Here is a 19153-nt window from a genome sequence, read left to right on the forward strand (position 1 = left end):
GCCGACCTGGGCTGATTTGACAGAACGGGGAGCTAGAAGGAGGTGGGCACAGCTGGCTCTTGTAATGCCACAGTAGCTGTCTCCAGCACACCAGTGCCTGCTACCCTCTGCGGCAAAGGGAGAAGGAAGGAGATGACAGATACAAGTGCTTTGTAAATTGCAGGGTGCTCAACAGATGAAGAGTTGGGAGGACGATGGTCCGTACAGTCGAAGGGACCCCAGGGCACGGGGCCCAGCCCAGGAAGGGGGCAGGCTGTGGGTTGGGGGAGCCCACACTAAGCGGCAGGGTCGTGGCAGCCATTTCTGGTAGCTCCTGCGATCTGAGAAAGGAGGAGAGCTGACTGGACCTCCCACATGGGTTTGCACACACACACATCCCATCATGTTCCCTGGAACTAAAGCAGGTAGGATAGAGGTTAGACTCCAAGATTCCCTCTGAGTGCGGATGCCAGCCTCAGGACACTGGAGCCATTAGCGAAGCCTCCTGATGGATCCAAAGTAATAGAGTAGGCCTCCCCATCCCCCACCTTCCTTGGAAGTTTCTAGGGACACTGGCTCTACCACAGGGGGATAGCTGGAATGATCTCTGAGGCCAGAGAGTCAAGGGGAGGGAAGTTTAGCCTCCGACAATGCAGGAGGATGATGTCACGGAGACGGAGGGGGGAGTTCTCCTCCCCCCCCCAGAGCTCATGCTTTAAATTAACTCTGTTCCACTGCTAATTATTACTAATAGCTACTATTTATTGACCATGTACTATGCATTAAGCTATTTACAAGCAATATTTCATCTAATCCTCCAGAGAGGTATGTATTATTAGCCCTCTATTACAGATGAGGAAACTGAGGCCCAGGGAAGGAAGTAAAGCACCCAACCAAAGTCCCACAGCTCTTGGGATTTAAACCCAATCTTGACTCTAGCACTTCCGAACTAGACCATCCAACCGCAGGGGCACTGAGGGCTACTCCAGGGAGGGGTCAGGGACCAACGCAGCCTCATCCCTCTCCCCACAGTGAGCTCCTCCCCGTGCTGGATGGGGACCCCCCCCCCCATATACACCAATCAGAGCCCCACTGCCCAGCCTCTTTTGAATGCAGTTGGTAGAGGACCCCCCTCTCCTGGGGGCTGTGTGGTCCTAGGCAAGTCACCGAACCTCTTCTCTGGGCCTCCTTTCCTCATTCATAAAACAGAGTCTGGGCTGAGGCGACCAAGGGGGGGTGCCACGGAGTCGGGAGTGGTCATCTCTAAAGCCGACCTAGAGGAAGCCCTGCACGGGGGGCCATTCCAGCACTTCGACATCCTCAGTGCAAATCGAGGGACGGGCCTCTGAGCTCCGTATACACTCCCTGGTTTTGGTCCTGTCCCTGGGGGCTTGTCTAAGCCAGTGTAAAAGTCCTATGGCTGTGTGTGAACTAAAGCCTTCAGTTAAGGTCTCTGAGACGCAGGAAGTCAGCCAGGGCTCCAGATAATGTCCTGGGACGTAGAGGCTGATGCAAGGGGGGGGTGGCACAGAGGTTTTAGGGGGCCTTACCAGAAGGTCAGACCCTCAGCAGGAGGTGCGGCCCAAGCTGGGGCTCAGACAGGCTTCCTCAGGTTCACAGCTCAAGGAGCAGAGCTGGGGTCTGAGACCCCCTGAGGCCAGGCCGAGTGAAGGCCGGGCAGAGAGGGCAGGGCTAGCGAGGGCAGCTGCCCCCTGGGGGTCATCGGCTGATCTTCCCAGGCCTTCCAGGCCTTCCAGGCCCGAAGCCACAAGACCATCGGGGAAACTAGAGGTCGGGGTCAGAGGCCACGGCCACATGTGGCCAGTAAGGCCAAATGTATGACGTGTGTCCTTGAGCATTTTTTATGGGCCGGGCATCCTACATACATCGTTTCTCTTAACCTTCATGACGACCCTGTGAGATAGGTCCACAAGCCCCATTTATCAGAGGAACAAGATACAGAGAATTACAGTTTTTTCAAAATCGCAGCACGAGGAAGTGACACAGCTGGGACTCAAACTCAGGTCGGACCAAATCTAAAACCCTTGCTGTTAACCACACCCTATTCGGCCTCCAGAGAGAGGAGCGACCACCGCCCCACGGGTTCCAAAGTCTGAGACCCAGGGGGAGAAAAGGACCCCGGCCTTGCCTCTGGAGGTGCTGGAGAAGGCTTGGGAAAGCAGCTCTGGGCCAGATCCAGGCGTGGCAGGCAGGCCCCAGCTGTCCCAGAGCTGTCCGGGGAACGGGGGCCAGGCCGGCGGTCATGCGGAGCCAGAGATGGGCTGCCCTGCGCCTCGGGCCCCATGCCTGCTCCGCTGTGGTGTCCAGTTACGGCCAGCTCGGCGCTTCCCTGGTCACGCCACATTTAGCATTGCGACTGAGCGGGTGCCGGGACATGGAGAAGGGGCGGTAGGGACTCTTGAAGGGGCGGGAGAGCCTCCCACGGGCCCCCACCTGGACCGCAGCTACTAGCCCCCTCTGCCACTGATCCCCTGAGGGACTTGGGGCAAATGCCCTCCCTTCCTTGTCCCCGATACCCTCAAGCAAAGGGAGGAGGTAGTTTCTTCATCAACGGCGAGCCGACCCCAGGCTGGGCACCACGGGGTCCCGGGGGAGCTCCCGGGAGAGCTTGGCCCGGGACATGCACTTATCCTCATTTGCTTGACAGAGGTCTCAGGTAGGAGGGGTAAGTGTGAACCTCACGCTGTTCTTGTTGCTTGGCCCCCCAGCTTAGCCCACACCTACTCTGGCCCCCACCGAATGAAAAAACCGTAAGAGGAGTCCCGCGAACAGACCTGGGTTCGAATCCTGACTCTATTAAGGATTAGCTGTGTGATTTGGGCAAGTCGCGTAACCCTTCTGAGCCTCAGTTTCCTCAACTGTAAAGTGGGGTTAAGAGTGTACCTTCCTTACCGTATTGTTCTGACAAACCAATGAGAAAATTTCCCAAATTGTTGACACGGCGGCCAGCCCAGAGCAGGCCCTCAGCAAAGGGCAGTTTTTCTCAGAGACTACTGGGCAAAGAGGAGTACCTTCCAGAAGAACGGCCCTTTACAGGTGGTGGAGAAGGAAGGCAGAAAGCTGGGGATGGTAACAGCAAGGCCGCACTAGTGAGATATTAATAACGAGAACTGGCGACGAGCGAGCACTTAGGATGTGCTAAGCACCGTGGAAAATCCTTCCCGTGTGTGATTGCACTGATTACGCATCCCTAGGCGGGAGGCCCCACCTCTCTCCCTGCTCTGTCGATGATGGGGTCGAAGCTTGGAGAGCTTCCCTGACACAGCTGGCAAGGAAAGACTTGGACCTGAGTCCTCTCCACCTCTGGGCTGCGCCGGGGACAACGTTCTGTACTTGTAGAAGGTTGTTGCAGAAAGAGCTCTGAGCTATCATCTACTACAAGCCCTTAGTTTTTCAGATGGTGAAACCAAAGCTCAGAAAGGGCAGTGGCCTGGGGGCGCCGGGTGGGCTCTATTGGAGAGCACGTGAATCTTGATCTCGGGGTTGTGAGTTCGAGCCCCATGGTGGGTGTAGAGATTACTTTTTAAAAAAATATTAGAGGCGCCTGGGTGGCTCAGTCGGTTAAGCATCTGCCTTCGGTTCAGGTCATGATCCCAGGGTCCTGGGATGGAGCCCCAAGTCGGGCTCCCTGCTCCGCTGGGAGCCGGCTTCTCCCTCTTCCTCTGCCTGCAGCTCCCCCTGCTTGTGCTCTCTCTCTCTGTCTCTCTGTCAAATAGATAAATTTTTAAAAATCTTTGAAAAAAAAATTTTAAAAATAGGTGCACCTGGCTTAGTCAGTCATTAAGTGTCTGCCTTTGGCTCAGGTCATGATACCAGGGCCCTGGGACCCAGCCCAGCGTTGGGGCTCCCTGCTCATCGGGGAGCCAGCTTCTCCCTCTCCAGTTTCCTGTGCTTGTGTTCCCTCTCTCACTATCTCTCTCTGTCAAATAAATAAATAAAATCCTTTTAAAAAGATTAAAAATATATATTTTTTAAAAAAAGGTCAGTGACCTGTACAAGGTCGCAGGTATGAGAGGCAGTTTGGAGGCGGTAGGAGAAACAGCCCGAGCCGGACATCACGCCATGGGCCAGTGGCCGCACCCCGGGACCAGGTCAGGCTCACAGGGCCACCAGGCAACCAGGTCCCCTCAAGTCCCCAGGGGCACACTGGTCTCGCCAGTCCCTGAAAGTAGCACCTGTGACAGGCCCCAACTCTACGGCGGGCTGGGTCACCTGCAGCCTGACGGTCACTCCCACCCAAGGCCGAGGCTTGACCCACTCTCTCCAGCCCCCCTTCTCTCCGGACCAGCCACCTGCTAGGCTGCTGAGCGGAGGCCGCTCGCCACGGTCACCTAGCCCAGTCTCTCGCTGGGGACATAGGGGCCAGAGGCAGGGTCTCAAGGGAACCATCAGCAGCCAAGCTCCAGAACGGCCAGTTCTCCCTCCTGGGGCTGGGGGCAGGGGGGGTCTCCTACCTGGTGTGTTTTTTTCTCTCTCCAGTCTTCCCTCTGTGCTTTCTTCCTCTGTCTCTTACTGCTTATCTGCTTCCTTCCGTCTCGGACGTTTCTCTCACTGTGCCTGTTTATCCGCCTGTCTGTCTGTCTGTCTCACCAGATGTCTGGCTGGAGTGCAGGTTCCAGCCCAGGGATGGGTGGGAGTGGAGGGGGTGAGCTTGGGGTTGGTCACCCCAGGACCCTGGTCCTCACTCTCATCACAGCCGGCTTTCTTCGAGGCCAGGACTGGGTGATGGTGTCGCTACTCCCGCCGCAGTCTGACGCCACGCTGCCCGGCCCCGCCAGACTGGAGGGCGAGCCGCAGGGGGACCTCATGCAGGCACCGGGCCTCCCAGGCTCCCCTGTGCCACAGAACGTAAGTACCTGGCACCTCGGCTCGAGGAGCTGCACCGAGCAGTGGACCCGTCACCCCCTCCCCTGGGGACCTCCTGGGATCTGCCTTGTCCCTTCCAGCAGTGAGCAAGTACCCAGTGACTCCAAGATCCAGAGGGTTTGGAGGCAGGCCTCTGCTTATCCCTTCAGTCTGGGGCTCTCCCAGGGCAGGGCTGTGCACCTGTCCGAGCTGGGGCACCTCACATCTAGGAGCAGTGTGCCCTCGTTGGATGAGGGCTTCCAAGAGCAGTCTATGCTCCTCAATTATTTGGGGGCCCCCCGGAGCTCAGCCGCAGACCCCGTTACCCTAGCACAGAGTAGGGTCCTGGTCCAGCCTCTACTCACGGGCTCTCTACCCTTTGTCCGCCCCAGAAGCTTGCCGGCTTCAGCTGCTCGTCATTTGTGCCCGACGGCCCCCCAGAGAGGGCATCCTCGCTGCCCCCACAGAGCCCCAGCGTCGCATCACCAGGCCCTGAGCAAGTCCACTGCCCAGCCGGCCCGGGCCCGGGCCCCTTCCGGCTCTCGCCCTCAGACAAGTACCCCAGCTTCGGCTTTGACGAGGGCCCAGCAAGCAGCCCCGGGCGCTTCCTCAAGGGCGGCCATGGGCCTTTCCACCCATACAAGCGGCATTTCCATGAGGACGTCTTCCCCGAGGCCCAGACCGCCCTGGCCCTCAATGGACACTCCTTTAAGACCCCGGGGGCGCTGGAGGCCTTCGAGGAGATCCCCGTGGATGTGGGGGAGGCTGAGGCCTTCCTGCCTGGCTTCTCAGCAGAGGCCTGGTGCAACGGGCTCCCCTACCCCAGCCAAGAGCACAGCCCCCAAGTCCTGGTGAGTACCAGTGGCCGGTGGGTATCCCACCTACCCCGAGCGGTCCTACTTCCCAGAAGCCCAGAATGAGTCCTCTGAGCTCCGACTCCATCTTCCCCTCGCAGACCTCTCCACTGAGGGTCAGTGTGCACCAGGGAAGCAGCAAGCTCAGAAAGTTGGGGTCTCGGCTTCCTCCTGGCCTCCAGGCCAGCTGGGGAGGGGATGCTGCCCTGCCCCGGCTTGGAGGGGCCAAGGTGGGGGGGAGGCAGGTCAGACTAAGGAAGCTGGCAGCTTCCCAGAGGCTCCTGAGTCAGGATTCTAGTGTGTGACTTCTCTGTTTGTTTACGTGTCCAGAATCCCCAGCCAGACCTACCCGCCCATATGCAAATGTGAGAAGAAAAACACATTCCAGAGACCCAGAGAAAGGGTTTAGGGAGGAGCCAAAGAGCGCGAGTTTCCCTCTCCAGCAGCCACATACCCGGTTGAGAGAGGGCTCCCGTCTTCTCAAAGGACACTTCCGGGGCCCCATTCCTTGCCCAGAAGGGGGCTGGGGTATATTCATACAAATACCTTGAACTCACCTTGGAAAGTCAGCATGTCCTTCCACAGCCATACCCACAAACTGTGATTTGGGGCAAGTCAGTTAACCTCTCTGGGCCTCATCTGAAAAGTACGATTAAGAGGACTTGCCTCATTGGTTTGTTGCCCTGGGAAGAGGAAAGCTAAAGGGAGGTTTGGGGGTCCCCGAGGTAGTGAGTACTGAGCGGGCTCAGCCTGGGTTGTGCCTACGCCAGATGCTCGCCAGCTCTCCTCACCTCTTGCTTTCAAACAGGCTCCCATTCCATCCCCAAGCCAGCCCCAAAAAGCCTGATTCCCATGCTTGGAAGGTAGAGAAGGGGTTGGGCTTCTACCAGCTGTGGCCGAGACAGGACCCTTGGTTCTGGGGCTCTTTGATGGCTTCTCCTCAGGCCCACTGAACATGACAGCCACTCACGGTGAGGGCGTCATCATACTAGTTACTGCCCCCCAAATCCACTAGCTGCCAGCCCCTGGGCACCATGCAGGATGCTTTCTCTCAAGTGCCCTGTTTAATCCTCACGACAACCCTCGAAAGACTTCCTGCTATCCCCATTTTGCAGATGAGGAAACCAAGGTTCCATAGACGTCAAGTGACTTTCCCACAGTACCCCTTGGCCTCTAGGAAGTGAGGCTGAGATTTGAGCCCACTCCCTTCCGCCTGCACAGTGGAGAGGAGCTCGGGCCCAGAGAACCACAGCTAGCTGGTCGACTCACTGGGTGACCTCAGACATATCACTTCGCCCCAGTGGGCTCAGCCCCATCATCTTCCAAATGAGGAGGTTGAACCTTAGTGCTGTTGGCCCTTCCAGGCCTGAGATCCGATGATTATGGCTATCTCTGCATCAGCAACCCCAAGGCACGTCCAAAAAGAGCTCACAGTTGATTTGACCCTCTGGGCCCAGATGCTGGTTCCCAAGGCCGCTGGGAAGCCCAGGAAGAGTGGTCTACCTCCTCGTGGTCTTCTTCACCTTCCAGCACCTAGCTGTGCACTCCTTCTGACTCTTCTCAGGGTAGAGATCTGTGCTAGACTCTGGGGACCCCGTGGGTTGCTCACCACCCATGGGAAGCAGCCATAGGTGCCCTGCGCCGGGGTGAAAGAGTGGCATGGGGCTCTAGCAGACCAGCAACGGGGTAGACTGCCCAGAGCAGGGAGCAAAAGCCTTTGAGTTGAGGATAGCCAGGAGATAGAGTCGGGGGACTCATCAGCCCCCTCCAAAGAGCCTGCCGGAGCTCCCCTGGGCTTTGCAAAGGAGGAAGGGGCAGGGCTAGGGTCACCAGCTGGGCCAACCTGTCTGACCACTTCCTGTGCTCCCCTTATATGGCTCTGCAGTGGGAATTCTAGACCTTTTCCACGGGTGCTTCACAGACCTGCTCTGAGAGGCTGGCAGCTCTGAACGCAAGCAGGCCCCGAGCCAGGCTTGATGAGTGGGATCAAGCCCTGTATCCCGTGCTTTTCCAGAGAGATCTCTGACCCTACTCCACCTCGCTGTGACCACTGTCAAATCGTCCCCAGTCCTCTGGACAGCTCAGCCTCAGCCTCTCACCTGAAGTGAGGTGCGGGGTAGGGAGTGCTGTCCATTCCAGCCCCACCTCCACCGCGGACTTGCTGAGATCCTTCAGGAAAATCCCTGACCTTCTCTGTCTTCCATTTGTTCTCTAGGACTAAGCTTTGGGGAAGCAGAGTAGAGGTTGCTTTTGTATAAGTTTCAAGCCACAGGAGAGAGGGAGGAAGAAAACCAAGGCCCCCACCTGGTCATCTGTTTTTTTTCTTCCAGCAGGGCTCAGAAGTCAAGGTCAAGCCCCCAGCTCTGGAGACTGGACCTGGGATGTACTGTTACCAGCCCCCCTTGCAGCACATGTACTGTCCCTCCCAGGCCCCCTTCCACCAGGTGCGTCAGGGGCAGGTGGGCATGCTCCCCTGGGGCCCCGGGATATTCTGTGGTGCATGGATGTGAGTGTGCGTGTCTGCATTGACAGGTAGGGGCAGCCCGAGGTCCAGGCTTCCCCGGGGTGGAGGGCCAGGGGTCCACGCAGAAGGAAGCAATCGCCCTTCTCCAGGAGTAGGTGGGGCTCATCTGAGAGTCTCAGGAAAGAGTGGGGCTGAGAGTGGGGCAGGGTCCAGATGTGAACCAAAAGGAGAGGGAGGAGAGTCCGACAAAGACAGGGGCCAAGAGAAAAGGAGTGTGTGGGATGACACACAGGACTGAGAAGAAAGGGAACAATGGGCTCCCGCCTGGGTCAGCCACCGTCTTGCTGCATAGCCCTGGCCCCCAACTTCCCTTTCACCGAGACAGGGTGGGACCAGCCATGGAGCTGGGAGACCCTCCCACCTGGAAGGCTCCGGGAACCCATCATCTTTGGCCCTTTGCCCCTTTCTCACCCCACCGCCCAGCCTCAGCTCCTCCAACGTGGACAGGATGCCAAGTAATTGCCCCGCATGGGCATGGGATGCAGATTTTTAAAAAGAGAAAGAAAAGAGCCCCAGAGCAGCCAGGCAGCTCCCAGGAGTCACTGGGCAAGACGGAGCAAGTGGCTGCCCAGCGCCCAGCTCCATCCACCTGCAGCCTGGCACCGAGACAGGCCCTGCCTGTGGAGCAGGTTTTACTCCCAGCTCTTTCTCGCGTTGGCCCTGATCTTGGCCAAGCCAGGGAGGCAGGCACGTGGGGGGGGGGGTGGTCAGACGGCTTGCTTTGTGCGGGGTCAAGAAAGAGATGGAGGGAAGCAGAGAGAGCCCATGAGGGGTCATCCTCGCTGCCACGAGGAGCCCCGCTGGAATGGCTAAAGCCCTCGTGAGGCTCAGGGTCTGACCCAGGGCGGGGGGTGTCCTGAGGCAGCCTGGCCCATCAGGGACGGAGCCACAGCAGGGTTAAGGGGCTGCCAGACCTTAAATGGCCTCACCATGCCTAGCCCTGCTTTGATGCTTTCTGCATTCCGCACCCCCCCTCGAACAAGATGGCCGCACCCAGGGCTTTATAGAGCCTGCAGAGAGGGTGACTCAAGCGCTAAGTGTCTCTTGGGTGACCTGGAAAGAGCACCTCAGCCTGGAGCAGATGGGGCGGTCAGAGTCTCCTACCCCCTTTGCCCCCATAAAACACCACCCCTGGCACCGCAGCCACTCCCTTTGCCGTAAAAACTCCTACCCCCACCTGCCCACCACCATGACCGGCCCTTTCAAAGAGCCACTGAAACTCGTAAAAGGTGGCAGTGCCCAGCAAACGAACGCCGGTGCTGGACACCCCACTTCCGACCCAGCTGCTCCAGGAGATGTGGGGGAGGCCCGGAGGGCCTCACACTCACTCTCTAGCCCAGCCCCGCTGCTTCCCCATCACCATGGCAACCAGGAGACCTAGATGGCCTGAGAGGAAGGAACTGGGGGAAAGGAGCTTTGAGGCCTCTGAGATCTCGAATGTGGGAATGGGGATCTCCTCAGGGGCCCTCCGCTGTCCACACCCCTGGCAGCCCCCTCACATGGCTCTGCTCTTGGCGCCCATAACCAGGGAGAGAAGAATCTAGGCTCAGCTCTCTCTCTGGATGTATATGAACGGGGTTACCATGGCAACCACTCTGCCCTTTTGACCTCTACAGTACTCACCAGGTGGTGGCAGCTACCCCATACCGTACCTGGGCTCCTCACACTATCCATACCAGCGGATCGCGCCCCAGGCCAGCACAGATGGGCACCAGCCTCTCTTCCCAAAACCCATCTACTCCTACAGGTATGTTTCCCAGCACCCCTGGGGTGGAAGGAAGAGGGCTAGGAGGACCATTGGGAACCTGAGACACGGAAGCCTCAAGGTATAAGGTGATGGCAGAGGGTGGAAGTCATACTCGGCAGGCTTCGAGACGGTGCTGGAGAGGAGATGCCCACATGGGGGCAGACGGATAGACTGGATTACCTCTGACCCCTTGTCTGACCCCGCGGAGCTATGTCAGTGCCTCTACTCAGCAGAGGCTGTGCCCTGAGATTGGGACCCCCAAGTTCTAGCCTCCTGGGGGCCAGGGCCTGGGACTGAGAGTTTAGGAGGGACGCTCTCCCCCTTCCCCTTCCCTTTCCTCTAGCTACAGAGAGAAGCCCACCCCAAAGCTCTCCTGGAGATAAGTGAGGGATGAGGCTTACAGACGCAGCTCAGGCATCCAGCGGCTGCAAGATCGGGGCTGGGGCCGTAAGTGCCGAGCCCACAACCCCCAGCCCATCCTGGAGACCTTCCCCCTGAACTTTCATTCCTCCCATCAGCAGTGGCCCTTGACCTCCTGTGTGCCAGGCCCCACGTGGGATCGGGTCATCAGTCAGTGTGAGCTCAGGGAAGGAAAAGGAGCTCAAACAGCAGCCAAGAGCACAGAAAAGGGGTTTGTGGGTGGCAGGCTGATGCACAGAAAGGAGCACACCCAATCCTCGGAGTCCAACAGAACTGAGTTCAAGTCCAGGCTCTCGAATTTACTAGCTGTGAAACCTCAGGCAAGTTGCTGACTGTCTCTGAGCCTCTGTTTATTCATCTGCTTAAAAAAAAAGGAACAACAATATTCAGGCCTTTGGAAAGATGAAGTGAGAGAAGATGCTTGGCGCATCGTAGGGACTCAAGAAACCGTAGTTCCCTCCCTGAGTATCCAACCTTCCGTGCGCAGGCTGACGGCTGACTGGTAATGATAGCTTCCGTTTAACAGGTGCCTTCTATGTTCTAGGCATCGTCCCTAATCCTCACGACTCTGAGGTAGCTATTACTTGCCTTACTTCAAAGCTGAGGAAACTGAGGTTCAGAGAGGTTAAGGCACTCACCCAAGGTCACACAGCTAGCGAGTGGCCAAGCCAGGATTACAACCCAGATCTCTCAGATTCCACGAGGCCCTTGTATCTCAGTAATTCCCGCCTTCAGTGGACACCTTCTCATCCTTCTCCTTTCGACCTCATAGAGCCTCTCACCTAAATCTTCAGCGGGTATTCCTCCCCAACGACTCCAGCCAGGGCAGGAGGGGTGGTCAGGGGGAGACTCCGCGCCTGCTCAGAAGTTCAGACTCTCAAGGTTTTCTCTGCCTTCCAGCATCCTCATCTTCATGGCCCTTAAGAACAGTAAAACGGGCAGCCTTCCTGTCAGCGAGATCTACAATTTCATGACGGAGCACTTTCCCTACTTCAAGGTGAGCCCAAGATCCACCCCGCTCCTCACGTCCCCGAGTCCCGAGCAAGCCAGGCCTCTCCGGAGCCAGAGGGTTCGGCTGGAAGGTAGAGCAAGGGGGAGAATGAAAGCCGGGAGAGGGTTTGCCTCCTCCTCCACACTTCCTCTCGTCTCCACGTCAAAAAGTCAGAGTTCTGTGTCGGGAACAGAGAGCTCAAGCCATTCACCCAAGGTTACACAGCAGGCTGGAATTGGATCTCATGCTGGTGGAAAGCGGACGTGTCAGTCCTGAGAGGCTTCAAGAAGCATCCACCTACCCCGAGTGGGGAGAGAGAGAGAGCTTGGGAAGAAATGGGACACTGTCGCCCCCCTGCCCCCAGGATGCTGTAGGGTTAGAGGAATCTGGGAGCTATAGCCAGCCAGGGTGGCATGGGAGGCTGGGACCACAGGACCCATTGCCTTCCAGGGAGAGATTAAGATCTGCCTCGGTGGGTGGCAGGCTCAACTGCAGCGCAGCCCGAAAGCGGGTTGTGGGCTTCATGGTCTGCAAGCGTCCCAGGGAACTGGGTGGCTCACCTGACCTTCCCACATACAGTATCCACTTCCTGTCATCCACGGAAGGGGCTTCTGCCCGATTCCCTCCCTAGACGCGGGACAGATGCCCTTCTCTCCAGATGGGCAAACACATCAGAAAGGGTGACCCCCCTGCTCAAGGTCACACGACAGGGGGGATCGGTTGTTGGCTCGAGCCGTTTGGCTTCACACATCACCCGCTTTCCTTCTCGGCATGCCCCCCATACCCTCCAGCACAGACCTCTTCTTCCGGCGTGGGTGCAGGGGAGATCAGAGCTTGTGTGCGAGGGGTGCCTTCTCCTAGGTCTATACCCGGTGGGTATAATCTCATCTACGAACCAGGCCGAAGGTGGGAGCTGAGGCCCAGCTCCAGAACTCAGCTCCACCTGCCAGCAGGTGACCTCTGGCCCCACTACCTTCCCAACTGTCCTGCCTGAGCATAATCTGAAGCTGACACTCAAACAAGTTTGTACTTGCTGCGTTGTGATCAAATGAGGAGTGGGCAAGGGGGCCAGGGTGGTCTGGCCAGGAATGGAGAAGTACGGTCATCCACCAGAGATTCTGAAAGGGAGAGGACGAGGGAGGAGAGTTGTCTCTGGCATTTGAGAAGCATCAAAGCCAGTATCCAGGGCTGCCCCGATAGCCCAACAGATCCGGAGACAAAACCCTCCCCAACCCCCAAAGATTTTGGAGGGTCTTCTATAGGGCTTCAAGGGGCCAGGCCAGAGAGAGGGAAGTGAGGGCCCTGCCCAGTTCCTCTCAGCCATTCCTCCCTGCCAACTCCCGGCCTGGCCCCCAGCCCCTCCCTGCATCTCATCTTCCTGGCTTAATTATTTTTCCTGGGAGCCGTGTAATCCCTGTTTTATGGGACTGAAGAGTGAAGAGGTCTAACAACTTTTTTTTTTTGGTTCTAGTTGTTGTTCTTAGCCAGTTGCATCACTCCCTCACTCCTGAGTTTACATTTGACTTCAGAGAGAAAGCATCTGTGAGGATGGGACGGGCCCCAGTGGTGAAGCCAGCCCTATAGGGTGACCTGGGCAGGGCCCTTAATAAGGGGACAGAGCTGGAGTCTGGGCTCTGTCACTGCCTTCTGTGTGATCTACCGCCAGGCCCTTTCTTCCCTGGACCTCAGTTTCCCAATCTGTAAAATGGTCAGGTTGGACCAGTTGGCACATCCATTCCTTCCAACTCGGACGGTTCCCCTCTGACCTACCTAAGGAATTAGTTCAAAGATCCCCTGCCCCCTTTAGCACTCACTCTCCATTTGAAGGTCATTTTTCCGGGCAAGAACAGAGTGACCCTGGGGTGGGTAGCACTCATGCCCGAGGCAGCTGAGGTGGGCGTCCCGTAGCCCCATGAGTCAGGGCTATGGGACTGGGGAAGTGTCCAGCCACTGGACATAATTGCTGGTGCTGACCATCCCTCTTTCAAACAGGAAGTGGCTGGGGTGGGGGCTGCCCTGGCATCCCAAAGTCACAGATTTATGGGCCCATAAAAGGGCCCAGTGCACATTAACCCTGCCCAGCAGGCGACACAGCCTTGACTCCTAGTAGGGACTGTCGTGGGAGTTGAAGGTGAATCCCAAGCTGACTGGTCTGGTGGCTCAAGAATCCTTCCTCCTGACCCCGGGAGCCTTGGGGGTCATCTCAACCAGCCCCCTGCCCCAGGCCAGCTGCCCCCTGAGAAAGGCTCCAGCAGCTGCTGCCAGCAACTTGCAGGGACGCTGGCATCGGGACCCAGTTCTGCTGGGCGTGATTCAGCCTGGCTGCTCCCTGCGGCAAGGGCGCTGGGGAGGAGGGCGTGGCCGCCCCTCGTGGAGCAGACACTGCCAGCTGAAAGGGAAAAGGGACCAAGGGGCGAGGGCATGGGGGCCCCACTGCCTGGAGCAGAAGCTCTGCCCACCGTCGGCCCCTGCTGGGCGTAGGACTGTCACAGAGGCTAGAACAGAGCTGGAGGAGGGGGTATGGGGGGTGCCCACTGGCACCCCCGCCACCGCCTCTCACCCCACTGAGTCAGCCTAATGGTTTTTACAACCCTCCCTGGGCACAATTACTGCACTGGTGGCATGACCGGGCCTCCTCATGGGTGTTTATTCTGTTGGCACGAGCCCCCCCACCACTCCCCACCTGAGGGCTGGCCCCCCCACCGGGACACGCCCCCCCCCACTCCTGTGAACACTCACTCCCACACACACATACAATCATGGATACCCCCACACACCCAGAGAGACTTTCTCACACACACATCCTCACACTCAAAGGAATTCACAGACCCACACCCCGGACACAGGCTCCCATCAGGGAGACGTACTTAGGGACACAGGCACACACGTACGCATAGCCAGTCTCCCCCCCACACCTCGCTCTCTCACCAAAACCCAGCCATACACACAACATATGTGCAACACGGGCACACACCCAAATACAACCTCACCCATCTTTCTTTTCTCCGGAGTTTGTCCAGGCAGGGATGAGGCAGCCCCAGGAAAGGAGCATCCCATGGCTTCCTCCTGATTCCAAAGCTGGCATTGGGGAGACCTGGGAGTAGTGAGTTCCCTTTCCGCAGAGGGGTCCGAGCACAGGCCCAAAGACCCAGGGGGAGTGGGCCAGCTCCAGATGGGGAACGGGCCCTCCCTGTATGAATCACCCCGACAATCCTCGGAAGGGGAAGGGTCGGCTGGAGGTGGCGCTGGCATAAAGGCAGATGTTAGGTGAAAATAATTCGGGGCCAAGATTCCTACCCACCCTTCCCCCGCCACTGAAGGGTACCCAGCGCAGGCTGGGTGCTGAGGAGGACGACAAGCCCCGGAAGGGGTGGCAGTTCGGCGCCCAGAGGGCAAAAGAGTTTTCTGGAGCCCAGACCTGGCTCTGGCTACTGACCCTGGCCTGAATTCTTGTCCCGCTCTGCTCTGGCAGACGGCACCTGACGGCTGGAAGAATTCTGTTCGCCACAACCTCTCTCTCAACAAATGCTTTGAGAAGGTAGAGAACAAATCAGGAAGCTCCTCTCGCAAGGGCTGCCTGTGGGCCCTCAATCCGGCCAAAATCGACAAGATGCAGGAGGAGCTGCAGAAGTGGAAGCGGAAAGACCCTATGGCTGTGCGCAAGAGCATGGCCAAGCCAGGTGGGGGCTGCGGGCAAGGCCAGGGAGGGTCAGTGTGCCTAGGAGCCGGAGGAGGGAGGTGGTGGGGAGGGGGGAGGGGAGGGAGGGAGGGAGGAGGGGGAGAAGGGCAGAGGGAGAGAAGCTGAGCAAAGAGAACCTGCTAGTGAGCCAAGGCCTGAGTGGTTCCAGGGCTGGGGAGAGCTTGGGGGGAAAGGGCGATTTAATGCTGTCCCTCTCTCTTCTCTCTTGGGCCTTTGCAGAAGAGCTGGACAGCCTCATTGGAGAGAAGAGGGAGAAGCTGGGCTCCCCACTGCTGGGCTGCCCAGCCCCTGGGCTGGCCAGCTCAGGCCCCATCCGGCCCCTGGCCCCTCCAGTTGGGCTCTCCCAGCCGCTGCATTCAATCCACCCAGCTCCGGGCCCCATTCCCGGCAAGAACCCCCTGCAGGACCTACTTGGGGGGCACGTGCCCTCCTGCTATGGGCAGACATATTCGCACCTCTCACCGGGCCTGGCCCCTCCCGGACCTCCACAGCCATTGTTCCCACAGCCGGATGGGCACCTTGAGCTGCGGGCCCAGCCAGGCACCCCCCAGGACTCGCCTCTGCCCGCCAACACCCCACCCAGCCACAGCGCCAAGCTATTGGCTGAGCCTTCCCCGGCCAGGACCATGCATGACACCCTGCTGCCGGACGGAGACCTCGGCACTGACCTGGATGCCATCAACCCCTCTCTCACCGACTTTGACTTCCAGGGTGAGCCGGGGGTGGGAAAGGGAAGGTGGCCCATCCCCTTCAAGTCTCCAGGCTGTGGCCTGCTAGCTGCCAGATTTCTGGTCAGTTGAAGCAGAGAAGTCCCAAACTGGCCAGGGGTGCCAAGGGGCAAAGAGGAATGTCCTTGCCCCCATCTCCCTCCTCCTGCTGCCCCTGAATATGTTCCAACGGACCCCATCATCAAAGCACTCCCAGCTCCGGGAAGCTGGGAGAAAGCCCAATGTGCCATTCCACAGTGGCTGTGAGCGACTGCCAGTCTGAACACTCCCAGCGGTGGTTGCGTTTTCTCATTCCCTCTAAGGCAGAAGGAGAGAGGCCTTCCCCCTGGGGAAGAATGGAAGACCTCAGAACTAGGCAGGTCCTGCCGAGATTTGGGGCTAGGAGTCTGGGGAGACGTTCTATCTATCCCATTCCACCTTGCCTGCCCCATCTCTGCATGCGGCCAAGCCCACCCACTCAGATCTAAACTCCGGTGCATGCCCAGACCCTGGTCCTGGCCACAGGAGGCTTGGAGGAGGGTGCTGACCCAGGCCGCAGACCCTCTGGGTGCACGGGGGGTGGGGGGTGGGGGTATCCACAAGCAGGTAGGGACAGCTGACCCTCACAGAGCTCCCCGTGCTGTGGGGCCACAGCCCAGGTCCTGGTAAGCTTGTTAGAAATGTGCAGCCAGATCCCCAGCCGCAGCCAGAAGGGGGCACGACGCTCACCACTAACCATCAACTTCACGTGTGCTCTCTCCTCGGGGCCCCTAGGACCGGAGGGATTGTTAAACTCCTCTCACAAAAGCACGTGGAGGTTAAGTAACTTATTCAAGGTTACTTAGCTGGAAAGAAGGAGAGTTAGGATTGGAACCCAAGTGGCGGAGTTCAGTCCAGGGCTTAGTCCAGCCTCCTCCCTCCATCCCTGCAGCCCTGAAACCCCAGGCAGGAGCGCCAGGCCCTGGCCTGCCATGATGCAGGTCCCACAGCACGAAGAGGAGGACGGGGTGGCAGCACTGAATCCTCCCTAGAGTCAGTGCTCCAGGCTCTGCTCCTCTCCCTCCGGCCCGCCCTGGAGGCGGCCCAGGGCACCAAGCACAACCGCCTCTTGGGGTCCGGCAGCACAGTGTTAGAAGCCCCTGGGTCTCAGCTGCAGATCCACCTTTCTTGGGAGCCTGGGCCAGGGGGAGCCGGGGGGGGGGGGGGGAGTTCCAGGGGCTCCCTCTGCAGGCTAACTCCAGAGCGCACAGCACAGGCATCAAACCTTCCAATAAGCCGGCTCTCAGGCCCTTGACTGCCTACCCCACCTCCCACCAAAAGAAGAGCCCCAGAGATCTCTAGAGAAATCGGAGAGTTCCAGCAACTCCCTGGTGCCCACAGTCTGTTCCCCAGTCAAGGTTACCCCAATCCTGCTCTCTTTAGCATGTGAGAGCCACAGGATAGGGATGCACAGGGCTCCTTGGTACCTCCCAGTGACTCCTGTTCTCTCCCCCAACTAGGAAACCTGTGGGAACAGCTGAAGGATGACAGCTTGGCCCTTGACCCCTTGGTACTGGTGACCTCGTCCCCGACATCATCTTCAATGCCACCACCTCCGCCACCACCCCATGGCTTCCCGCCAGGGCCCTGTCTGGCAGAGACAAGCAGTGGGGCCGGCGACTTGGCACCGCCAGGCAGTGGGGGCTCTGGGGCATTGGGCGACCTGCACCTCACCACCCTCTACTCGGCCTTCATGGAGCTGGAGCCCACACCCCCCACGGCCCCTGCGGGACCCTCTGTGTACCTCAGCCCCAGCTCCAAGCCCATGGCCCTAGCGTGAGCCATGCCCAGCAACAGCTCCAGCCTTCGTCTGGCCTGGAAGTCCCAGCTGGCCGCCCACATCGGGCCCACCTTGAAGGTCAAGGAAGGAAAACCATCCCTGTCCCCTATGCCACTAAGCCAACTGTTTGTTGGCTGGCAGCTTGGGGGTGAAGAAGACACCACCCACGATGCCACCCCTCACACATTTCTGCCGCCTGGTGAGCCAGCTCCTCACTCAGGGTCGCTGAAGACCAAGTGTCCAGGCAAGGAAAAAACACACCTTCCCTAGCTCACACTCATCCACACTTACGCCCTCCTGCATAATATGTGCGTGCATATGCACGTGCGTGCACACACACACACACACACACACACACACACAGAGTCAACCAGACCTACACCCACCCACATACCTTCTATCCAGAGGAATCAGAACTACATTACTGAGAGCTGAGGGCTCAGGTCCTCACCCTGAGGTCCAAGACCACCCTGAAACCCTATTCTGATGTCCACATTTTCTGCAGGCCTGGCCCCTTCTAGCATGTTCTCTCCCGGAAGCCCCCTGTATTTATTCTCCCATCTTCATCCCAGCAGCCAGTCAAGGAGGAGTAGGTGTGGAGCCTCTCCCCAAGTTGTCTGGGGGTCCCCCAGGGGGCTGCTATTAGCAGCACCCACTCTGCCAGGCTCTGCCCATCTTCAGTACATGCTGTCTGACCTCCCCCAGAATGACACACAAGAGAGGTAACGGCCACCCCAGGACCAAACTGAGCCCAATTCTGACACAAAGTGTTTGGAAAAGCCCTTGCCCTCAGAAACTTAAAAGTGTCCTCTTCTCCCAGCCCTGGGCGCAGGAAGGGGCCCTCCAGGGCACTACGATCTTACTCCTTCTCTATAAAAACTTCATGTAGCTTAGGTTCCAACTTACTAATGACTTCCAACGGTCCCAGGCGGTCTGGGCATTCAGGGAAGGGGAGCGTGATACAGGCTGGCGGGGCCGAGGGGTGGTGGCAGACCTCCCCCTCTCTTTGACTGCTTGGCAGACCCATGATGTCCCCGGAGCCAGGGGTGTGGGCTGGTTGCCTGCCATGCCTTATGGGAGAGCCCAGCCCCCATCAAGTGGGAGCTTCATCCTACCCTGCACCTGGGGGTGACAAGAACCCCCAGAGGTTAGCCTGGGCTTGGTTAGACGGCCTGCCATAGACCCCTGACCTGGAACAATAAAGCAAGTGCCTGTGGTCTTGGCTCCTGAGGCTTCATTTCCGGATTTCCCCTCCCTGGGCCGAAGGGCCAGGCCACACTAACTGTAGATACCCTGGTCTGCAATGTCACCCTCACCCTCGATCTGTACTGTGAAGTTTCCAAATCCAACAAGTGAGGCATCGAGGAGGACTTCCTGACCAGCCTGGGGAGGAGGAGAGGGCAGGTAGGAGGGGCCTCTTCCCAGGAGAACTTCCAAAGGGATCCAAGGAAGCAGCTGTCCTGCCCCTAAAAAGGAAGAGGATTCGCTCCCCCCATGCCCCTTCCTACTGAGACTCACCGCTTTCCTCCTCGAGCCCCCCATCTCT

The 19153-nt window shown here is 58.5% G+C and overlaps 1 protein-coding gene across 3 annotated transcripts; it reads left to right on the plus strand.

Moving 5' to 3' along the window:
- Positions 1-2363: 2363 nt before the first annotated feature.
- FOXN1 (forkhead box N1) lies at positions 2364-18778 on the plus strand. Of its 3 annotated transcripts, none has more exons than XM_045773516.2 (9): positions 2364-2665; positions 4697-4848; positions 5238-5696; positions 8033-8143; positions 9840-9970; positions 11291-11387; positions 14854-15061; positions 15301-15792; positions 17288-18778. In XM_045773516.2, exons 2-9 carry the CDS (start codon positions 4726-4728, stop codon positions 17605-17607), a joined length of 1941 nt encoding a protein of 646 aa, XP_045629472.1. In that variant the 5' UTR covers positions 2364-2665; positions 4697-4725; the 3' UTR covers positions 17608-18778. The 3 variants fall into 3 exon arrangements, with proteins under 3 accessions (XP_045629472.1, XP_087710839.1, XP_087710840.1); XM_087854713.1 differs by having other exon boundaries at positions 4717-4848; XM_087854714.1 differs by having other exon boundaries at positions 2364-2656; positions 4717-4848.
- Positions 18779-19153: the final 375 nt, after the last annotated feature.

The sequence above is a fragment of the Ursus americanus genome, chromosome 23 (assembly GCF_024610735.1).
Source record: "Ursus americanus isolate L20-20 chromosome 23, mUrsAme1.1.p, whole genome shotgun sequence".
NCBI classification, from domain to species: domain Eukaryota; kingdom Metazoa; phylum Chordata; class Mammalia; order Carnivora; family Ursidae; genus Ursus; species Ursus americanus.